At 36.9% G+C, this 19,654-nt stretch overlaps 1 protein-coding gene across 15 annotated transcripts in view; it reads right to left on the bottom strand.

Annotated features, from left to right (window-relative positions):
- Positions 1-19,654, bottom strand: part of KLHL24 (kelch like family member 24) — a 40,798-nt gene that overhangs the window by 18,967 nt on the left and 2,177 nt on the right. For 4 of the 15 annotated variants that reach the window (XM_008541639.2, XM_070582420.1, XM_070582417.1 and 1 more), the window contains 3 exons: positions 17,409-17,541; positions 15,672-15,732; positions 9,253-10,233 (listed from right to left, as the gene is read on the bottom strand). In XM_008541639.2, the coding sequence (XP_008539861.1) occupies positions 9,253-10,172 (920 nt within the window). In that variant the 5' untranslated portion in view covers positions 10,173-10,233; positions 15,672-15,732; positions 17,409-17,541. Of the gene's footprint in view, positions 1-6,496; positions 6,705-9,252; positions 10,234-10,848; positions 11,021-15,671; positions 15,733-17,408; positions 17,542-19,654 lie in introns of those variants that run through there. The other 11 variants (XM_008541643.2, XM_070582421.1, XM_070582418.1 and 8 more) reach the window with 6 other exon arrangements.

Below are 19,654 nucleotides of genomic sequence, written 5' to 3'. Positions count from 1 at the left end.
TTTTATACTTTTGTCATATCATTTTTCTTGTTTTATACTTTTCCTTTGCTTGAACTTGCTTGCCTTTTTCAAGACTTCTTAGCCCAATCAACATATATTGTTGGTTTTTGTCCACTGGAACAAGAAGAGACAACAGCATGAAAAGTTAATGTCTAAAACATTTAGTCCCACTAAACAAAGGATCATTTCAGCATCTACTGGAACGTGTATTTATCTGAAAAGATCAGCAAAATATTGGCTTTGCCTGTACTTAAGGTCTTTTTTTTTTTTTTTTTTAAGATTGGCACCTGGGCTAACAACTGTTGCCAATCTTCCTTTTTTTTTTAAAGATTGGCACCTGGGCCAACAACTGTTGCCAATCTTCCTTTTTTTTAAAGATTGGCACATGGGCTAACAACCGTTGCCAATCTTTTTTTTTTTTTCCTGCTTTATCTCCCCAAACCCCCCTCCACCCCACCCCTGTACATAGTTGTATATCTTAGTTGCAGGTCCTTCTAGTTGTGGGATGTGGGACGCCGCCTCAACGTGGCCTGACGAGCGGTGCCACGTCCGCACCCAGGATCCGAACCCTGGGCTGGCCAGTGGAGGCCTCGAACTTAACCACTTAGCCACGGAGCCGGCCCCTGAAGGTCTTATTTGTAACCAAATGGCTTTTAACTTAATTAGAGACAAGTCTGGTGTTCTCATTAGAGACTGTTAACCCAACAGAGCAGTTATTTTTATTTCTTGAGCTTGGAAAATACTTATCTCAGGCAGGGAGATGATTGCCTTAAAGGAAATAAGTTACTCCAGCCTGTGAAATGAATACAAGAAACCTCAACTAAATTGGAGTCTGCACGGCTTTGCAGGGGGAGCTCTCACATCCTATCATACATCATACTTCCTCGATTACTCCAGACAGGAAGAGATGGAGACCGGCATCTTCCACAGGAAGTAAAACTACTTTACTAGTGAAGGAGACTTCTCTCCCCATGCAGCAAAACCCAGCCAATGAGAAGTGCTGCAACTTGGCCAATGAAAAGCTGTTGCCACCTGGAACTGTGAATTTCCCCCAATGGACTTTTATTTAGAACAGCCTCTCCCTACTCCCCCTTTTTTTCTATAAAAGCAGCTCCCCTCCTTCCTTTTTGGGGATTTGCCTATGGTTTGCCATAACATGCACATCCTGAATTGCAATTCTTTTGGCTATGCCCGAATATATTCATTTTGAGGGTAAAATAACAGGTGATTTTGCCTTTGATGTTGACAAGCTGAAAACAGTAACTAGAACAAAAAGATAGTCAAGATGATAGCGTAGGATGAATAAAATTCTAAATACCAATGCAATCTCTTTTTTAGAGTGAATGTTACTTTATTTTATTAATCCTTTAAAGTCAAAATTCTGATTTTCTGCTGTGACAAAATGACAACTATTTGCTGCTTTACTGTTAAGGCTCACTATTCGTTCAATAGTGAAACAATAGGAAAGGCAGTGTGTTTCATATAGTGGAAAGCTGGAAGAGAGAAGGGAGAGACATTAGTGATATAGTCTATTCACCATTCTAAGAGTCAAAAATATCTGAAAACCAAGCCATCAAACCAAAACAGAGATATGAGACTTTAAGCCCCAGAGAGACTAAATGGCTCTCTAGTCTGTAAGAGATGACAGTTACTAAACTCAATGTATTAATTTATCTAAAGAAAGAACTGTATATTAAAAGACAGGATTGGTCAGCCCCAAAAGCAGTCAGTAAATGAATGAATGAAAGAGTAGATAATAAGCACAGAGGCAAACATTTCCTGTACCCATTCAATTTTTGTCTAAAGGAAAGAGAATCTTAGCTAACTTGAACATTGTTGGTCCTTTGGTGAGAATATTTTTATGGTGGGTGAGACTGCCTCAAGCCATAACTAGGTGAGAGGATTCTGGTCCTAAAGATCAGCTAAATCCCTTTGTTTGGATTCCATGCTTGCCAAGCAACCTTTGGAAACTTTGGCTTCCCCTGTAGTGACCTGCCCATAGTAAGAGACTATGCTGACAGACTGACCTAAAATATCTAGTCTGTTTGACAGTTCCATTTCTCTTTCTTTTTTTTTTTTGTGAGGAGACTGGCCCTGAGCTAACATCTGCAACCAGTCCTCCTCTTTTTGCTTGAGGAAAAGGGGCCCTGAGCTAACATCTCTGCCAACCTTCCTCTATTTTGTGTGTGGGACACTGCCACAGCATGGCTTGATGAGCGGTGTGTGGGTCCATGCCTGGGATCTGAACCTGTGAATGCCAGGCTGCCAAAGCGGAGCACGCAAACTCAACCACTGTGCCACCAGGCTGGCCCTCCATTTCTTATAGCAAATAAATATATATAGACTAGAAGATAATGAGTTATCAGTCTCTCATAGTAAATGTTAAATTTGCCCCAATAGTCTATTCTTACTGTATCAAAAGAAAAAACACGTTTCTGAGCCTATAGGAATTACTGGATCATGGTGAATTCATCAATATAAATGACCCCTATAAGCTATGCCACATAAACCTTATAGCTTTCTAAACTTGGTGAGGACAGAGGCTTTCCATCTGAAACTGGAATAGGCAGAATGGGTTCTATAAGGCAATGGCTGTACTGATCAAAAGACACAAAATGTTTACTTCCCCTCCCTGCCTCCCCGAAGCCCCAGTACATAGTTGTATATTCTAGTTGTAAGTCCTTCTGTGTGAGCTGCCACCACAGCACTGCTACAGACAGACAAGTGGTGTGGTTCTGTGCTGGGGAACTGAACATGGGCCACCAAAGCAGAGTGCACCAAACTTTAACTGCTAGGCCATCAGGGCTGGCTCTTAAAATGTTTGCTTTGTCCTTAGGTTCTACAAGATAATGACTCCTGTACCCTTTTAATACATCCCCTTTTTATGCTTAAACTGGTGAGCTGGTTTTTTTCTTTTTTTTTTTTTTTGAGGAAGATTAACCCTGAGCTAACTACTGCCAATCCTCCTCTTTTTGCTGAGGAAGACTGGCCCTGAGCTAACATCCGTGCCCATCTTCCTCTACTTTATATGTGAGACGCCTACCACAGCATGGCTTTTGGCAAGCGGTGCCATGTCCTGACCTGGGATCCGAACTGACAAACCCCAGGCCGCTGAGAAGCGGAATGTGCGAACTTACCTGCTGCACCACTGGGCCGGCCCCCAGGTGAGCTGGTTTTAATTACTTGTAATCAGAATTCTGATAGAGCTCAATGGATTGCAGGAAAAAACACCTACAAATAGTTTTCAGACTCAGGAAAAGATGCCCAACCTTCCACATTTAAAAAGAAATGCAAATTAAAATTATAAGATACCGTTTTCACTTTCCAGAGTAGCAATGATTTATAAAAGTAATAATATGCTGTGTTGGCAAAGGAGTGGAGAAATAGGTACTTTCATATTTTTGGATGAAATGTAGATCGGAAGACAATTTTTACAGTATCTAACAAAATTAAAAATGCACATACCCTACGACTGAGGATTAAGCAATTTCACTTCTAATAAGTCATGCTATAAATTGCCAGTATATGTATGCAGACATATGTACAAGCATATTCACTGAGCATTGTTTGCAATGGCAAAAATCTAGAAACAACCTAAATTGTTCATCATTAAGAGATAGATCAAAAAATTATGGTATCCAAAAATGGAGTACTGTACAGCTCTTAAAAAAGAATGGAATTGAAAATTCCTGGGGCTGGCCCAGTGGTACAGTGGTTAAGTGTGCACATTCCGCTTCGGCGGCCCGGGGTTCACCAGTTTGGATCTCAGGTGTGGACACGGCACCGCTTGGCAAGCCATAGCGTGGCAGGCATCCCACTTATAAAAAAGTAGAGGAAGATGGGCACGGATGTTAGCTCAGGGCCAGCCTTCCTCAGCAAAAAAAAGAGGAGGATTGGCAGCAGATGTTAGCTCAGGGCTAATCTTCCTCAAAAAAAAAAAAAAGAAAAGAAAATTCCCATAATAAAAAGTAAAAAAAAAAAAGGAATAAAGACCTATATGTGGTGATGTAGAACAATCTCCAAGATACTTTTTCTTTTTTTGGCTGAGGAAGATTAGCCCTGAGCTAACATCTGTACCAATCTTCCTCCACTTTGTATGTGGGTTGCTGCCACAGCATGGCTGGTGAGTGTATAGATGCATGCCTGGGATCCAAACCTGTGAACCTGAGCTGCCGAAGCGGAGTGTGCCAAACTTAACCACCAGGCCATGGGGCCAGCCCTCCAAGATACTCTGAAGTGATAAATACACACACACACACACACACTTCCATATGCAAAGAATATTTCCAAAAAGAGTTCAAAAAACTGGTAACAGAGGTATCCTTTGGGGAGGAGAACTAATATACTAATAAGGGTCAAGTAGAGGGAGACTTCCAATGTATACTTTTATGGAAAAATGTTTGAGTTCAAAATAAAAATGAATTAACATGTATAAAAATGGTAAACCATGCATCCCATAATATAGTAGAATATCGTTTTTAAGAAGGACTGGAACAAAAAAATTCAGAACACTGAATTTTAGCCCTGGTCCTGCCACTAACTAGCTTTGTGACCAAGAGCAAGTTGGTTCACTTAACTTTGTGACCAAGAGCAAGTTGGTGCCTCAGTTTTATCACCTATAAAATAATGAATGAAGGAATTAATTAAACAATCTTAAAACTATTTATTAAAAAAAACCCTTTATCTTAATTTTCTCAACTGGTTTCCAATAGCAACTTGAACTTTGTCCTCTTTATGGCAGTTAGGTTCCTATATTCATCATATAGTAACTGATTATTAGACAAGAGGTAGTAGAAAGTATTAGAAGAGACAAGTACTTAACTGATTCCAGCCTCAAAATGATGAGCTGATTAAATCTTAGCTATCTCTTGCTCAATGGAGTGTGGGAAAGAACATCAATTTTTCCCATAGCTATGAACAATTTATGCTTAAAATAAACTATTTGATAGCAAACATTTCTGACTCTCAAACCACATTTCCTATTCTGTAAAAGTACAGCATAAACTTTTTCATGAAACCAGCAATAATTTTTATTAAGCATTTTTGTGTCCAATTCTAGGTTATACATTTTTGATATGGTTTTTCCAATCCTTATAACAATCTTAAAGGTAGGTAGTATCCTTTTACACATGAGGAAACTGATACAGAGAGAAGTTAAAGTAACTTGCCCCAAGGTCATGGAATTAACTAGCTGTGTAGAGCAGATTTTAATCCAGGACTGTGTGATTCTGAAGCCAGTACTCTAAATATATCATGATGCTTGAACTTGGTATTTATTAAAAATAGTATTATGTGTTAATAGAGAGATTTAAAGTTGCATAATATATATTAATAAAAAGACAACCACTGTTCCTAAGCTTTATTCCTTCTGTGATTGGTCTCCACTGTTTTTCCTCCATGCACCCAAGGGTTTACAACCGGCAGTGCAGATTATCAAAACCTCTCATGCTCTTGGATGCATCTTGGGGTTTTCTCTGTCATTTAAGAGACATGCGGTATATGTAGGTAGAATATCCACTATGGGTGGAGCTCTGGAGAATACCTGGCACAGGATAAACATTAAAGAAATACTGGCTGATGTGAGGAGTATATCACCCTAATCCAGAGTTAATCTTCACATTGCTAATGGTGGGACAACCAGATACACTGTGTCTCCTAACGTGATGCATTACCTTGGATGACTTCTAGCCAAAAATATTTAACTTGTCTCCATCAAGCTGAAGCTTTTAGAGCCAACTTCGAGTCTCCAGGAATCATAGCTAAATGCAGCTAAGTGACACCATAAGGAAGCAACCAGACTACTACAGAAGGTGGAATATTTTTTCTGGACAACTTGCCCATTAACAAACCAGAATCATGAAAAAAAGAAATTGTTCTGGAATAAAAGAGACTTCATGGAAATAACCAGATGCAATGCATGGTCCTGAATTGGGTTCACTAAAGAACATTTTGGAAAAGACTGGGGAAATCTGAATTTGGATTAGGTATTAGATAATATGAAAGAATTATTAACTAAGTGTGATGTTATTTTGCTTATGTTATTTTTTTAAAGAATATCCTCTAGTGAAAAAAAATACATACATATATATATATGTACACACACATACATACATATATAAAAGTTTAAAAAAAGAAACATTGGCTGAATGAATGCATGAAAGAGAAAAGTCTGGGCTGGAGATACAGGTTGATAGTCAATAACATGCATGGTAATTAAAGCCATGAGACTAGATGAGATCACCTAGAAAAGTTGATAAGGTAAGACAAAGAGATGTGAACCAAGGGGACTATCAACATTTCCAAGACTAGATACAGAACCATGAATCTGAGAAAGAGAAGTAAGAGGACCATGTGGAAAATGGTACTCCAGAAGTTAAGGGGGAGAGCGTTTCAAGAGGGATTAAAGCAATAAATAATGTCAAATCCTAAAGAGAGATCAAGGTGGATAAAGACTGAAAAGAGGCTAACAAATAATAAATAGAAGGTCAGTGATGACCTGATTGAGAGGAGTTTCAGTAGAGTGACTGGAGCAGAAGGCAGAGGAGTGAACTGCAGTTGTAGAAGTGGAGACATCACTCCTTTTTCAAAGAAGTTTGGAGTTTCTCACAAAGATGAGAACCTGTACAAATAATACACATTGTTCAGATAATGAAATTCCTAGTGATTGGTACTAACGTGCAGTAACAAATAAAGTGAAAGAATATAAGGGACAGAACGTGATGGCAGAGTTGTAAAATAAAAAGATTCCTCTTTCCTCACATAATGCCAACATAAGTATCTGCTATTATATTTACAATAGTCTGCAAATTCAATTAAACCATAGTGTGGTTTTTTCCTACTTGCATCCTGAAGAAAGGTGATACTGCAGTCTTATATATAGATGTGTTTCACTGTATGAAATGGATTGGTTCCCTTAAAAACTGGATGTGAAATACGTTTTTGTAAATCAAATAATTAAGTGAATCAGGAAAATTATCCATTTGCTGTCTCAGCCTAATTACCCTTAGGCTGCAATCTGATTTCATTCAGGTCATACCTTTATAAATATTAACAATAAATGACCTATTTTAATTGTGCAACACATAACCCTTGGTCCCTGTTCTAATCCTGAGATATGTGAGATAGGTATTATTAACCCTACTTGACCCCAAACCCTTCTACTGATACAAAGGGACTCTAATTGGAAAAATGCGCAATTTTCCCCTTAGAGGAATACCATGTATCCAGAAAAGTTCTGGAACAGCCCCAAAGCTGTTTAGCTTTCTTAATACATTTAAGAACCTTGCTCTTTCCACTTTCTTAAGCTCAGTCCAAGCTTCTAAATAGTCCTTTAAAAATCACACACACATCAGGGTATTTATAGAATAAAACTGTATGTTTTTTGTCCTTTGTTAAAAGACTAGGAGTAAAATATTTCATATTTCTTTCTTGTAAAACAATTACTTTTTAAAACTAAAGTCAGCTACTTTTTTCCAGTTTTGAGATATAATTGACATAAGTCAGGTAACTTTGAAAGAAAAAAATGCACTCGAACCCTAATACAAAGAAATATTACATTCATTTTTTGTAATAATAGTTACCCAATATTGTATGCAATTTATAAAAAGTTCAGGCTCTCAAGTACTGGGAGATTTTTAAAAGTGGGTCAGATCTACACTATACTATATAAACAATAATAGCTAATAATTTTTAAGCACTTTCTATGCATCGCTTGCTATGCTGAGTACATTAAGGATTATTGCATTTAATAATTTCAATGACAAAACCTGTAAAGTAAGTACTATTTATCATCATTCTCATCAGACATATGAGGAAACATTAAAGCTTGCTACATCCAAACTATTGTAGATTTTAGGCATGCTATCTCACAATATGCTGAATTTTAATTACATTCCAAAATAATGATAGTCAAAATCAAAGTTAAAAATGTGGTTTGAGAGCTATGCTATAGTAAATTGATAGAAAAAGTAAGGATGGTATGGGAAAATAAAAATAAACACTTGTTTCACAACAATGTGAATATAACACTACTGAATGGTACATTTAAATATGATGAAGATGGTAAATTTTATATTACACTTTTTACCACAATAAAAAAAAAACCCAACATTAGCTTTGTTAGAAAAATATTTAAAAGATTCTTTGCAATATTTCTCAAAATAGCCATTTCTTGCTTATTCATGGTAAAGTATGTTTACTATTATTTCTTCCATTACTAAGCCATGGAGATTATTTTTCTATAGTTTATGAGTTAAAATCTATGGGTATTTCACAGAAGTACTCACTGTAAGAAGATACAAATATAGTACAATACTTAACTGCATTTCTACCCCTAAAGATAAATTTTCCCAAGTCTCTATAATGATGATGTAATTTTTGTAATGAGAAAAAATTTTAAAAATTCAGATTGAGGGGCTGGCCTGGTGGGGTAGTGGTTAAGTTCACGCACTCTACTTTGGCAGCCCAGAGTTCGCGGGTTGGGATCCCAGATGCGGACAACGTACCACTTGTCAAGCCATGCTATAGTGGCATCCCACACAAAATAGAGGAAAACAGGCACAGATGTTAGTACAGCGACAATCTTCCACAAGCAAGAAGAAGAAGACTGGCAACAGATGTTAGCTCAGGGCCAATCTTCCTTACCAAAAAAAGAAAAAAGAAAAAATTGAGATTGACCTTAAATATAGTAACTGTGGCAAAGAGAAAAGATCTGAGGCTGGGGTTTTACATCTGAGAATCCACTCAACGTATACCAGCTTACTTACTTCACCTCTACTATTTCATGTTGTCTGTTATGAAAAAGGTTAGAATATGAACTGCAAATTGCAAATTTGTTTTTTTATAAATAGAGGCAGTCCAAGAGAGTCTACCAAAGTCTAGCTACTTTATATCCAAAGACCTTCTGGAAAGAAAAGTGGAATACTTTGGGACCCTACAAAGGTTACAAGAAATCAGCAGAAATATGTTGAGATATGCACAGTTGCCAAAACTCTTCATAACACCCTCTGAGAGCTCAGAACAACATTAACAAAACAATTTTACAAAAAATGCTATTGTTGAATCTAGCCTTCCCGGGGAGAGACATTTTAATGATTTACATAATCCAAAACAAATCTTAAATTATATACAGCCACATGTACACAATACATATAAATGACTCCACTGAGATTACATTTGAGAGGTTTAAAAATATTTTAAAAACAAAAATTTTTGTTAATTATATTGTAGTTAATTTTTAAACAGTCTTCTCACCTTCGTGGCCTAGTCCTTGGGGACATCATTTCATTCCCAAGTATGTGGTACCGTCTTGCTTCATGCAGCAACTGGTAACACTCAGGAGAATTCTGAATCAATTGGTCCACCTCAACTGTTTGAACGAAGTAGTTGGGATGCAACAGAGGGAGTCTCACATGTGTCAGGAGCTCGTGGAGCAGAGGCCTTCTCAGATCAACAGCACGATAGACCCAACGCATGACGGCTTCAAAAACCATCTCCTCTTTACCAATAACAAGTTCATCGCTACAAATATAATCAATAAGTTCATCTTTGTCAAGCTCAAGAAATTCTTCATGCTGGGACACATCCTCAAAAGTCTGTAAAGCAAAATTCTTGCATTTTGTGAAGAGCGTTTTGAGTGAATGGGTATCAGCAAAGCGCTGGATTCCCAAGCAATTACACGGATCAAGTTGCTCCTCCAAGAACTTGGCACACGCATCGCGGAGAACACTAATCTGAAAGAGGCTTGAAGTTTCAAAGAGATATTGTACATTCTCTGTGGTGATCTTCACCTTTCCAGTATAAACATACTGCAGAAAACATTCCATAGCTTCAGCTAAAATACCATTGATTTCAACCAACATTTCTCGGCTTTCCTTGTGGTCATTACAAAACATAGCTCTGAAGTAGCTACTACAGGCTGAGAGAACAGCTCTATGGCAAGGAAATTCTTTTCCTTCCACACAAATGATAACATCTGTGAATAAGCGGCTATCTCGGAATTCATTAAATATCTGAAGTATGTTTTCCGCATGGGATGATCCTGAAGAGAAGTCAAAAAACTCACGGCCTGTCAGAGATTTAGGGTCCATTTCAAAAACTTTACGCTTAGTTGCTGGGGAATCACGCACCCCGAGATCCTCTCTGTTTAGTCTTCGTCCCAATATTAGTACCATTGTTACATCAGTTGACTATATAATTGTTGAGAAATGACTGTTAGGGATCTTCTTTATGTGGCTAACAGTCAAAAAAAAGGAAAAGAAAACATTTCAATATGTAAAAAATTCAATATTCAAATTACATCATTTCTTTTGATGGAAACACAACAAAATCACATAATTAACATAGGGTATACAGCACTATTTCATTTTAATAAAAATTGATAAAGAAAAATTTGCATTTGCACAATTAGAAAGATTAGGGGTAATTTGCAACACTACTCCTTAAGCACCCCCTCCAGCTGAAAGGGTACCATCTACTTTGTGAATTACTAATAACCATCTGTCTCCCCTTTTACACAGCTGGGTTTCATCTACTGACTGTAAAGCTAAGTCAGAATGCTATAAGACAGAATTTCAGCACACTCAGAATCCTAATATAAATGTTTATTATCTTAATATGCTGTTGCTAGAGAGAAATGCAGCTGTATCAAGTCTTTAAAAATATGTATACTGTTTGACCAGCAAGTCCCTTTCTAGCAATGTATCCTAAGGAAATAATCAGGAATACGTGGAAAGATTTATCTACAAAGATGTTCAATGCTGTATTAATAGAAAATAGTTCTTTATTGTTAGTGCCACAGAGGGGATTCCAACTCCCAGTGACTGTGTGTACAGCAGAGCCGAATCCTACCTGGTCTTTTTGCACCACTGTCTCACCTTCTGGCACTATGTCAGACAATGCTCTGCTGCTATTCAGAGAGTTTTCATGGCCAATTTTTTTGGAAGTGGGTGGCCAGGTCCTTCTTCCTAGTCTGTCTGAAGTCTGGAAGCTCCCAGAAACCTGTCCACCATGGGTGATCCTGCTGGTATTTCAAATATTGGTGGCATAGCTTTTAGTATCATAGCAACACGCAGCTGTCACAGTATATCAACCAACAGATGCATGGTTGGTGTGGTTCCTAGCCAGGGAAAGAAACTTGGTCACGGTGGTGAGAACACCGAATCTTGACCACTAGACCACCAAGAAAATACTTAAAATAGGAGCCGGCCCTGTGGCCGAGTGGTTAAGTTCACGTCCTCTGCTTCAGCGGCCCAGGCTTTCGCCAGTTCGGATCCTGGGATCCTGGGTGCAGACATGGCACCACTCATCAGGCCATGCTGAGGCGGCATCCCACATGCCACAACTGGAAGGACTCACAACTAAAAATATACAACTGTACACACTGGTACAGGTAGCACAGTTCCCACGTAAACTTCTATTAAATGTTTTTTACCTCTTCATATAAATTAGCACTTAATCTTCCTGAAGTCTAGGTGACAGGATTTTCCCAGGGCAGATGTACACTAGGCTATTCTAAGTACTTAGGGAGAAGTACCTAGCTGTAACGACATCTGAAAGATACCTACATGCTTGCATTTTGTACAATCTTTTCTCTACCATTCCTCTCTCCGTCCTCCAATTTTGCAGGTAAAGTCAGAGAAAATTCAAGCAATTCCATCAGTTAAATGGAACAAAGACTCAAGTAAAACAAATATTATTTTTATCTGGAATCACTAGGTGGGGATTCAGAGGCAGTATGCCGATAGGGAAATCCCAGCTGTGGGCATGTAGACTGTGCTGACTTTTAAAATGCTAAAATGACTGAAAGAGTCATTTTGATCTCCTCTAAGAATCCTGGCAAAAAATGAAGAAGTTTTTGGAAATCTACCAGATAAGGCTTTAGAAACTATTAAGTGCCAGACCTGTGTACTAACTGTGTTATGAAACCACGGAGGCTTTATTTCTTTAAATGCATTAAAAAACACAAAAGAACAAAAACAACACTAATCTTTTTTTTTTTTTTGGCTGGGAAAGATTTGCCCTGAGCTAACATCTGTTGCCAATCTTCCTCTCTCTCTCTTTTCTTCCTCCCCAGAGCCCCAGTACATAGCTGTATATTCTAGTTCTAAGTCCTCCTAGTTCTTCTATGTGAGCCACTGCCACAGCATGGCAAGTGACAGACAGTGGTGTGGTTCCGGGCCCAGGAACCAAACTGTGGCTGCAGAAGTGGAGCGTGAAGAACTTTAACCACTAGGCCATCAGGGCCAGCTCAACAGTAATCTTTTTTTAATGCTTACCATGTCCTGGCACTTTCTAAACTCTTAATATGGATTATTTAATTTAATCCTCATAACAACCTCATGAGGTTGGTACTATAATTAACAAAAAGGTTGGTTTACAGGCTTAGGACTTTATATAGGATGAAGACAGATTGTTCTAAATAGGCAGGATCTATTTACAAAGTATATGACAGACTGACAGGGATAAACTTTACCCTTACTTCTAAGTTTAAAAACTAAACAACAGAAAATTCCAAGTATACAAATATACATGCAATTTATCTTCTAAATGTGTAACGAGGGTGTGTAATGTAATGAAATAGTTATGGCAATGGAAGCTCATGTAGAAGGCCTATTTAAGTGAACACACACAACAGTAAAAACAAACCCAAGAGAATGCTTACAAATGGCTGGGTTTTGGAGCACTGTCAACAAAGTAACTACCAGATATTTACTCAATAAAATTAGTTTCTCTTAAATTTGAGGGAATATTTGTCTACACATATGTTAGCGTGCAAGTAAGCTAGATTTTGACTTATAATCTAATTACACTTTGCAGGTTTTAGGTATCAGATGTGTCTGAGAACAAATAAAAGTTTCATTTCATTTTGTTAATTTTAATACCTAAATAAATAAAATTATATCTGAGTTTAAAATATTTTATCATTAGTTTTAAAATTATCACTAACCAAAAAAAGGAGGGGTTTCTTCCCACTTCTTTTAAGATTTTCCTGATTGCTTAGAGAGTTCACATTTGCCTCACTGCAGGTCATCTGACTTCTTGGGTAATAACTGTCCATGCATGTGTGTGCACGTCCACGAGCACATGCACATATACACAGGTTAAAATTTAAAAATTAGGGGTCAGCCCCGTGGCCGAGTGGTTAAGTTCGCATGCTCCACTTCAGCGGTCCAGGGTTTCATTGGTTCGGATCCTGCGCACAGACATGGCACCACTCGTCAGGCCCTGCTGAGGTGGCGTCTCACATGCCACAACTAGAAGGACCCACAACTAAAATATACAACTATGTATTGGGGGGATTTCGGGAGAAAAGCAAAAAAATAAAAAATAAATTTACAAATTAACTCATAATACATAATATCACTTCCTAATTCCAAGCTCCTATACATGGGCAGTAGCACAAATCTCAAACATGATTTTAATTTGAAGTTATCTCAATAACAGTTCAGTATATGGAAACCTATCGCCCATAGAAGAAAGATCACTACTCTGCCCGAATGTCAATTTTCTGTTGTTGAAACTGCAAAAAGTTCAAAGTATGTAATATCACAAGTGATAAACATTCAATTATGATAAACATAAAGAAACTGTGTTGATATGGCATATAACTCATAGTTTAATCTTACTGCTTTACTAATCTAAATTCAAATTATGGTTGAATTAGTCGTAAGTCAGCTTCCCAAATCAAGAATTTATTCTTAAAATAAGCTCATTTAATTTAAATTCTTACTGCATTTCAGGTTCAAAAATTTCATACAACCTATTCTTTTTGACCAGTGATATAATTACTGGCCTTAACAACAACAAAAATTTTGAGCCTTCTGCCTCCATACATTTTTATTTTCTTAAATGACAATGTGTTCAGAATGCAAAACAAAATAACATACTGCAAGAACTAAGAATTTCCCTTTGGGCTAAAAGGGACAAGTTGGAAAATATAAATGAAAATTTACTCTGCTTTCTGTATCTAATAATCTTACTCTATCTGATATTCATTGTCTGGTATCTTACTATATCTGTATCTGATAAATTTGGAGATAGCATATTGAGTAAGTTAAGTATTAATATAAGGCTGATTAAAACTTGATAGGAGGGGCCAGCCCCGTGGCCGAGTGGTTAAGTTCGCACACTGAGCTTTGGCAGCTTGGGGTTTTGCTGGTTTGGATCCTGGGCGTGGACACGGCACCGCTCATCAAGGCATGATGAGGTGGCGTCCCACATAGCACAACCAGAAGGACCTACAACTAGAATATACAACTGTGAAATGGGGCGGGGGGGGCTTTGGGGAGAAGAAGAAAAGAAAAGAAAAGAAAAAAGATTGGCAACAGATGTTGGCGCAGGTGCCAATCTTTAAAAAAAACCAAAAAACTTCATAGGAGTTACAGGTCTGTCTTTTTATGCTCTTTTCTGCCCCTTATTCTCAGAGGTAGTCCCTTGATTGTTGACTGACAAGGTCTTCCACTGCTTTTACGCAATGTAAAACTGAAAATCCTGGATTATAACAGCTATATAATCACCTGCTACTACAAAGCATTCAACGACAAGATACTCATTTACTGCTTTGTATGTAGGAGAGACTATCTCATAGACTGGGGCTGTTTCTTTCCAAGTAGCTTTGGCCTGGCTTTATGAACATCCTCACTTCCTCTGGACTTTCTCAGAAGTCTCCCATTAACCCATCTCCACAACAGTGTGAAATACAAACTCTTCCTATTGATGACAAGCTAAAGGATTTCCACAGGAGGGTCTGAGAAATTTGAGATGCATTTCAAAGTGTAACTTTTGGGCTTCCAGATGTCATTTACTAGCCTCTGTTTTCCCATTTTACACAAATAAAGTATTGTATTTTAACTAGTAATGGTTAAAAATGTAAAGTTTAATCACATCTCAAAGTACAGTATCTAATATAGGTTCAAGATTTATCATAAATGAACTCATACAAAATCAAACAAAACAAAATTAGATTGAATTCTTCTAAAAATTCAGCAAACCTCAAAGCATCATTATTCCCATCAGGACAAAGTAAGCAACTAAGCAGGCATGTCTGGACAAAACAAGAGGAAAATGTTTGTTCCAAAGAAACAGAATGACTGAAAATTGTATCTAGATAAGTTGGCAGATGCGAGGGTGATCAGACCGTCACGTCAATGACTGACTGCCAGTCACATGATTTGTTCAGAAAAGCTGGTCTCTCTTTCTTTTGCTCCCTCATCTCTTCAGGAGCTTTATTGCTGGAGCTACACTCTCACTTGAAGATTTTTCTTAACAGAAAGATTCTTCTGGTTAAGGGTATCGAGGGTTTATTCCCAACTGCAGAACTCACAAATGCTGTAGAACTATTTTCCGATTGCTAAGTAGAGTTAAACTTACATGCTGTTGGCCTATGTCCCAGAAAAACGAACAGAGAGAACTTATTTTATTGTCTCTAAGATTGAAGAAAAACGTAGAAGAGGGACTGAGGATGTCAGGAAGGAGTAGCAAGGAGTGGGTAAATACTTTATTTGGTAATGGCAATGACAGTGACAATGCCTTCCTTTATGATCTTGAGGTTAGAATTGGTCCCTCCCTGTGACTCTGATTGGTCTAAGTGACCCCAGGTTAAAGAAAGGAAAATGGTTTAGATTCTCTAATGACAATGTTTAGATAGTTTACAAATATTATAAATATAATACCTTCTTAGCATTTGCTTGATCAAAGCCCCAGTCAAAATATGTGTTGTTTTAATTTCCAAACCTAAAATAAATGGAGAATAGTGACATATAAATCAGATATGAATCACTTCATGTATAGTTGGCATTATTTACCAATATGTTGAAAAAAATTTTTAGTAGATATTAGTTTCTCACTGGAAGTTCAGTTTTGCACAGAAAATCAGTACCGAATAACAATTCCTTAAGGCAAATTAATAATTTTATGCTATTTTACATACATACAAATTAGTTTCCTTATTTACCAACTTCCTTACTTGACAATTTTATCCTGAAGTAAGGTTTCTTGAGTGAAAGATGAGTAAACAAATATTCGCGTCAACAGCAAGCTAACTGTGGCATTGATGACACCATTTATATCCTGTGATAATTCTGCCTTGGATATTTGAAGTGTGTCTGGTAATTGATATTTCATCTGAGTTTGAGGCCATTAAATAATTCTGAGTTGGTCTATCAATACTACCAAAAGCAAACAATTTCGTCACTATGTTTTATATAACTATGGAATCAATTTGAGAAAATCTCAAGTATTCTGGGTAATTCAGGAAAAAAATTTCATTTGTTAACCCTTAGTTATCTAGATTATCCATATAGACTCTCCAAGATTTTCAAATAATTATTTTTCAAACTTTTAATATATAAATGAATATTTCTTCTGCTTTGTTGAAACTTACAGACTTAGTACCTGTAAAAACAAACCAATTCAGCACAATTCCTTTTTAATTTTTTTTTGGTGGAAGGGGAGGAGAGGAATGCTTAAGAGAAAATACTAGAACTTTGAGCTGTGCGGAGAATAGGAATAGCATTTAAACACAAATGGTTCTGGTTTCTGGCCCAGATATCTATAAATAGAACTCATAAATTCTTAACAAGTTTAGGCAACATAAAAGGTCGATTCTGAAAACCAAGTTACAGACTACTGATTTTTTCTACATATATACACAAACACTATCACATATATATATACACACAAACACCCTGATTATACTATGATTGTGAGGTGACATATCTTACATGTTTTCTTTTCCTTTTTTTTTTTTGAGGCCCTGACCTAACTACCGCCAATCCTCCTCTTTTTTGCTGAGGAAGACTGGCCCTGAGCTAACATCCATGCCCATCTTCCTCTACTCTACATGTGGGACGCCTACCATAGCATTGCTTTTGCCAACCGGTGCCATGTCCGCACCCAGGATCCGAACCGGTGAACCCCAGGCCGCTGAGAAGCGGAACGTGTGAACTTACCCACTGCGCCACCAGGCTGGCCCCTCTTGCATGTTTTCTTACTTGTCAGTCTAACTTGGTAAAAAATATTTCAACTTGGTCAAATTAGGGAAATATTAGTCCTAGCTAAGTAAGTGTTTCTTCCCAATGGACAATTAAGGTCCTGAGCCAACACAGAAATTTAGGACAATTCAAGGAACATTTATAGAGAGCTTACTCTCTATCTGGCACTGGGGTCACAATATTGGATTCAGATCCAATTTTAGACTCTGTGAGACTGGTTAAGATTAGCACCAAACAAGAACTCCAAGACTGACCTAAAATAGATTTAAATTGTCAGTGTTTTTCTAGCAGAAAACACAGGTGCAAATTGGAATAGATTCTCTCAGGACTGATCCGGTCTAGACTTATTCCTTAAAGAATAGAAGGAGAAGGCAATTCACCTGGGCATTTTCTGCAAGGTTTTGAGGTAATACTTACCAGCCTAACAGGTAAAGACAAGGAACAGAGGAGGTCAGTGTACCAAGTCCAAAGGAGATATATAATATCAGAATTGATCTAGAGTGTAGCTGTACTGCAATCAAGCTTATTTTTCCTTTAGAACGCAGAAATCCTATACAAAGAAAGAAGTTACTATCAGGCTTATAGACAGTATGGATTAATGAGGGGCTTATAAAAACTAATAAACACCAGAAAGCAAAGGAAACCAACAACATTTGACTAACATGGTCCCTACAACTTGCAGGAGTGAACTGCCACATGCTATGCTCTACACTAGTCCATTTTCTCAAATTTAACTTTGAGTAAAGAACCACATAGCAGAGACAACAAAAAGACTAACCACAAGACGTTTATGTTTAAAGATATATAGTAACTCAAAAGAAGGAAAGCCAGAAAACAACTGCAACATAGTAGATTATTTTAAAATAACTAGAAAATTACATTTAACATGGTACTACATAAAACCAAGCAGTTTTTATAAATTTCAGATATTTTCACATTTTCTCAAAAGCTAATTTATTTGCACCATTCTATTTAATGACCACTTTTTAAGAATTATAAATTTACACTCTTAAGTTTTCAATTCAAAGCTTTGCTCTTGAAGCAGTGGTTCCTGAACCAAGTTTTATAATGTTATATTTAATAAAGTCCAGTCTTCAAGCTGCTATTTGCAACATTTCTAATTTCTTCATGGGGCCATCAAGAACATATTTACCCACCGTAAGATACCAGAAACCAACTAAAATCTGAAATTTGTTTCTAGAATTATAGCAACTAATGATTATCCCTTGTTTACTAGAACCTCAAGTGGTCAACACATTATGACTATGACTAACAAAAGAAAGAGAAATAAGAGGTATCTGATGATGAAAAATTTAGGAGTGCTTAAACAATGTGTCAGACTAGACCATATGGTTCTAAAACTAAAAAAGAATACTATCTTCTCCCAAATCACAGAAAAAATCAAATTTATCCATTCAGCGTTTCTTTCGGCTACTAATACTTCCCAACTCCCCAAAGAAGAAAAACATTGTTAATCATCAGACATCACACCTAGTATCAAGCTGCCTTATTGAGCATGCTTCTCATTAGACTTAACATGTAAACTTCAGGTCATTTGGTTTTATCCTGCTCACGTTTCTTTCAGGTATTTAATACACTGTTTTATTTTAAAATTGAAAGACCTATAGATATATCATACAGTTATATTTTCTGCTACAAAATTGTTTTTGGTTCTCTTACTGGAATTAATTAAATCTGCAAAGACAGGACCCAGCGCTCTGCCACTTGAACAAGTTTGAGATCCAGTATTTTAGATGACTTCTATGTATAAAATTTAGTGATTTCTATTTATCTTACTGACGACACAAATTAATTACAGAAATAACTTTTAGAAACCATTGAGTAAAGCTGAGTCACTTTTAAACATCAACTTAGTAGTCTTTAAGATGTGCCAAATGTTGAAAAATTGTAGCCCTCGGGTGTCGAATTTAGACAGTGACAAACTCTTCAATTAAAAAGTTAGTTTAGCTATTGTGTTTTTAATAGGAGAAAGAACAGGGTTTTAAAATGTCAACAGTTGTCAAGTAGCCACACATTCTTTATTTCAGTCACAACAGAAATAGGATTATACAAAAAGTATTATTCATATACTTATGAGGATATTTTATTTAGATTTTTTAGTATACAGTCCAAAGCTAAATATTTATTGAAAAAAGCCCCAAATTTCTAGTAAAAGTATATAAGAAAACAACTGTAGTCACTTATTTAATAAATAGTATTTATTTTTCACAGGCTTTACTTTTGGGTTTTAATGAAATGGCAGAAAAACAAGAAAGTTAAAACAGTTTTTTGAAAAAGCATTAAGGTTTTAGTAACTTGGACAAAAGCCCGGAAAGTCTACATTAAAGCTGATAGCCCTAACAATATTATTTCTTCTTGTTGTTTAAAAACTAAGTCACAGACTGCATGTGGAGAAGCAGGCTTCTGAGTGGTGGTTTTATTTTTAAAAAAGGTTAGAGGTTTGCATTTTGTACTTATTTAGAGATGTTAAATGCCCTCAATGCACAAGTGATGAGGTAGTTCGAGATCACAGAAGCTGCTCCTACTGGGGTAGTCATCTCCATTTGAATTTTAAAAATATATTAATAATGCATAACCAATCAGAATTGCCCTATTCAATTCCTGCTTCACCCAGGGAGTTCGATCCACCTCCTACAGAAGTG

Source organism: Equus przewalskii, chromosome 18, assembly GCF_037783145.1.
Source record: "Equus przewalskii isolate Varuska chromosome 18, EquPr2, whole genome shotgun sequence".
Lineage (NCBI taxonomy): Eukaryota > Metazoa > Chordata > Mammalia > Perissodactyla > Equidae > Equus > Equus przewalskii.
This window is presented reverse-complemented; position numbering and strand designations above follow the sequence as displayed.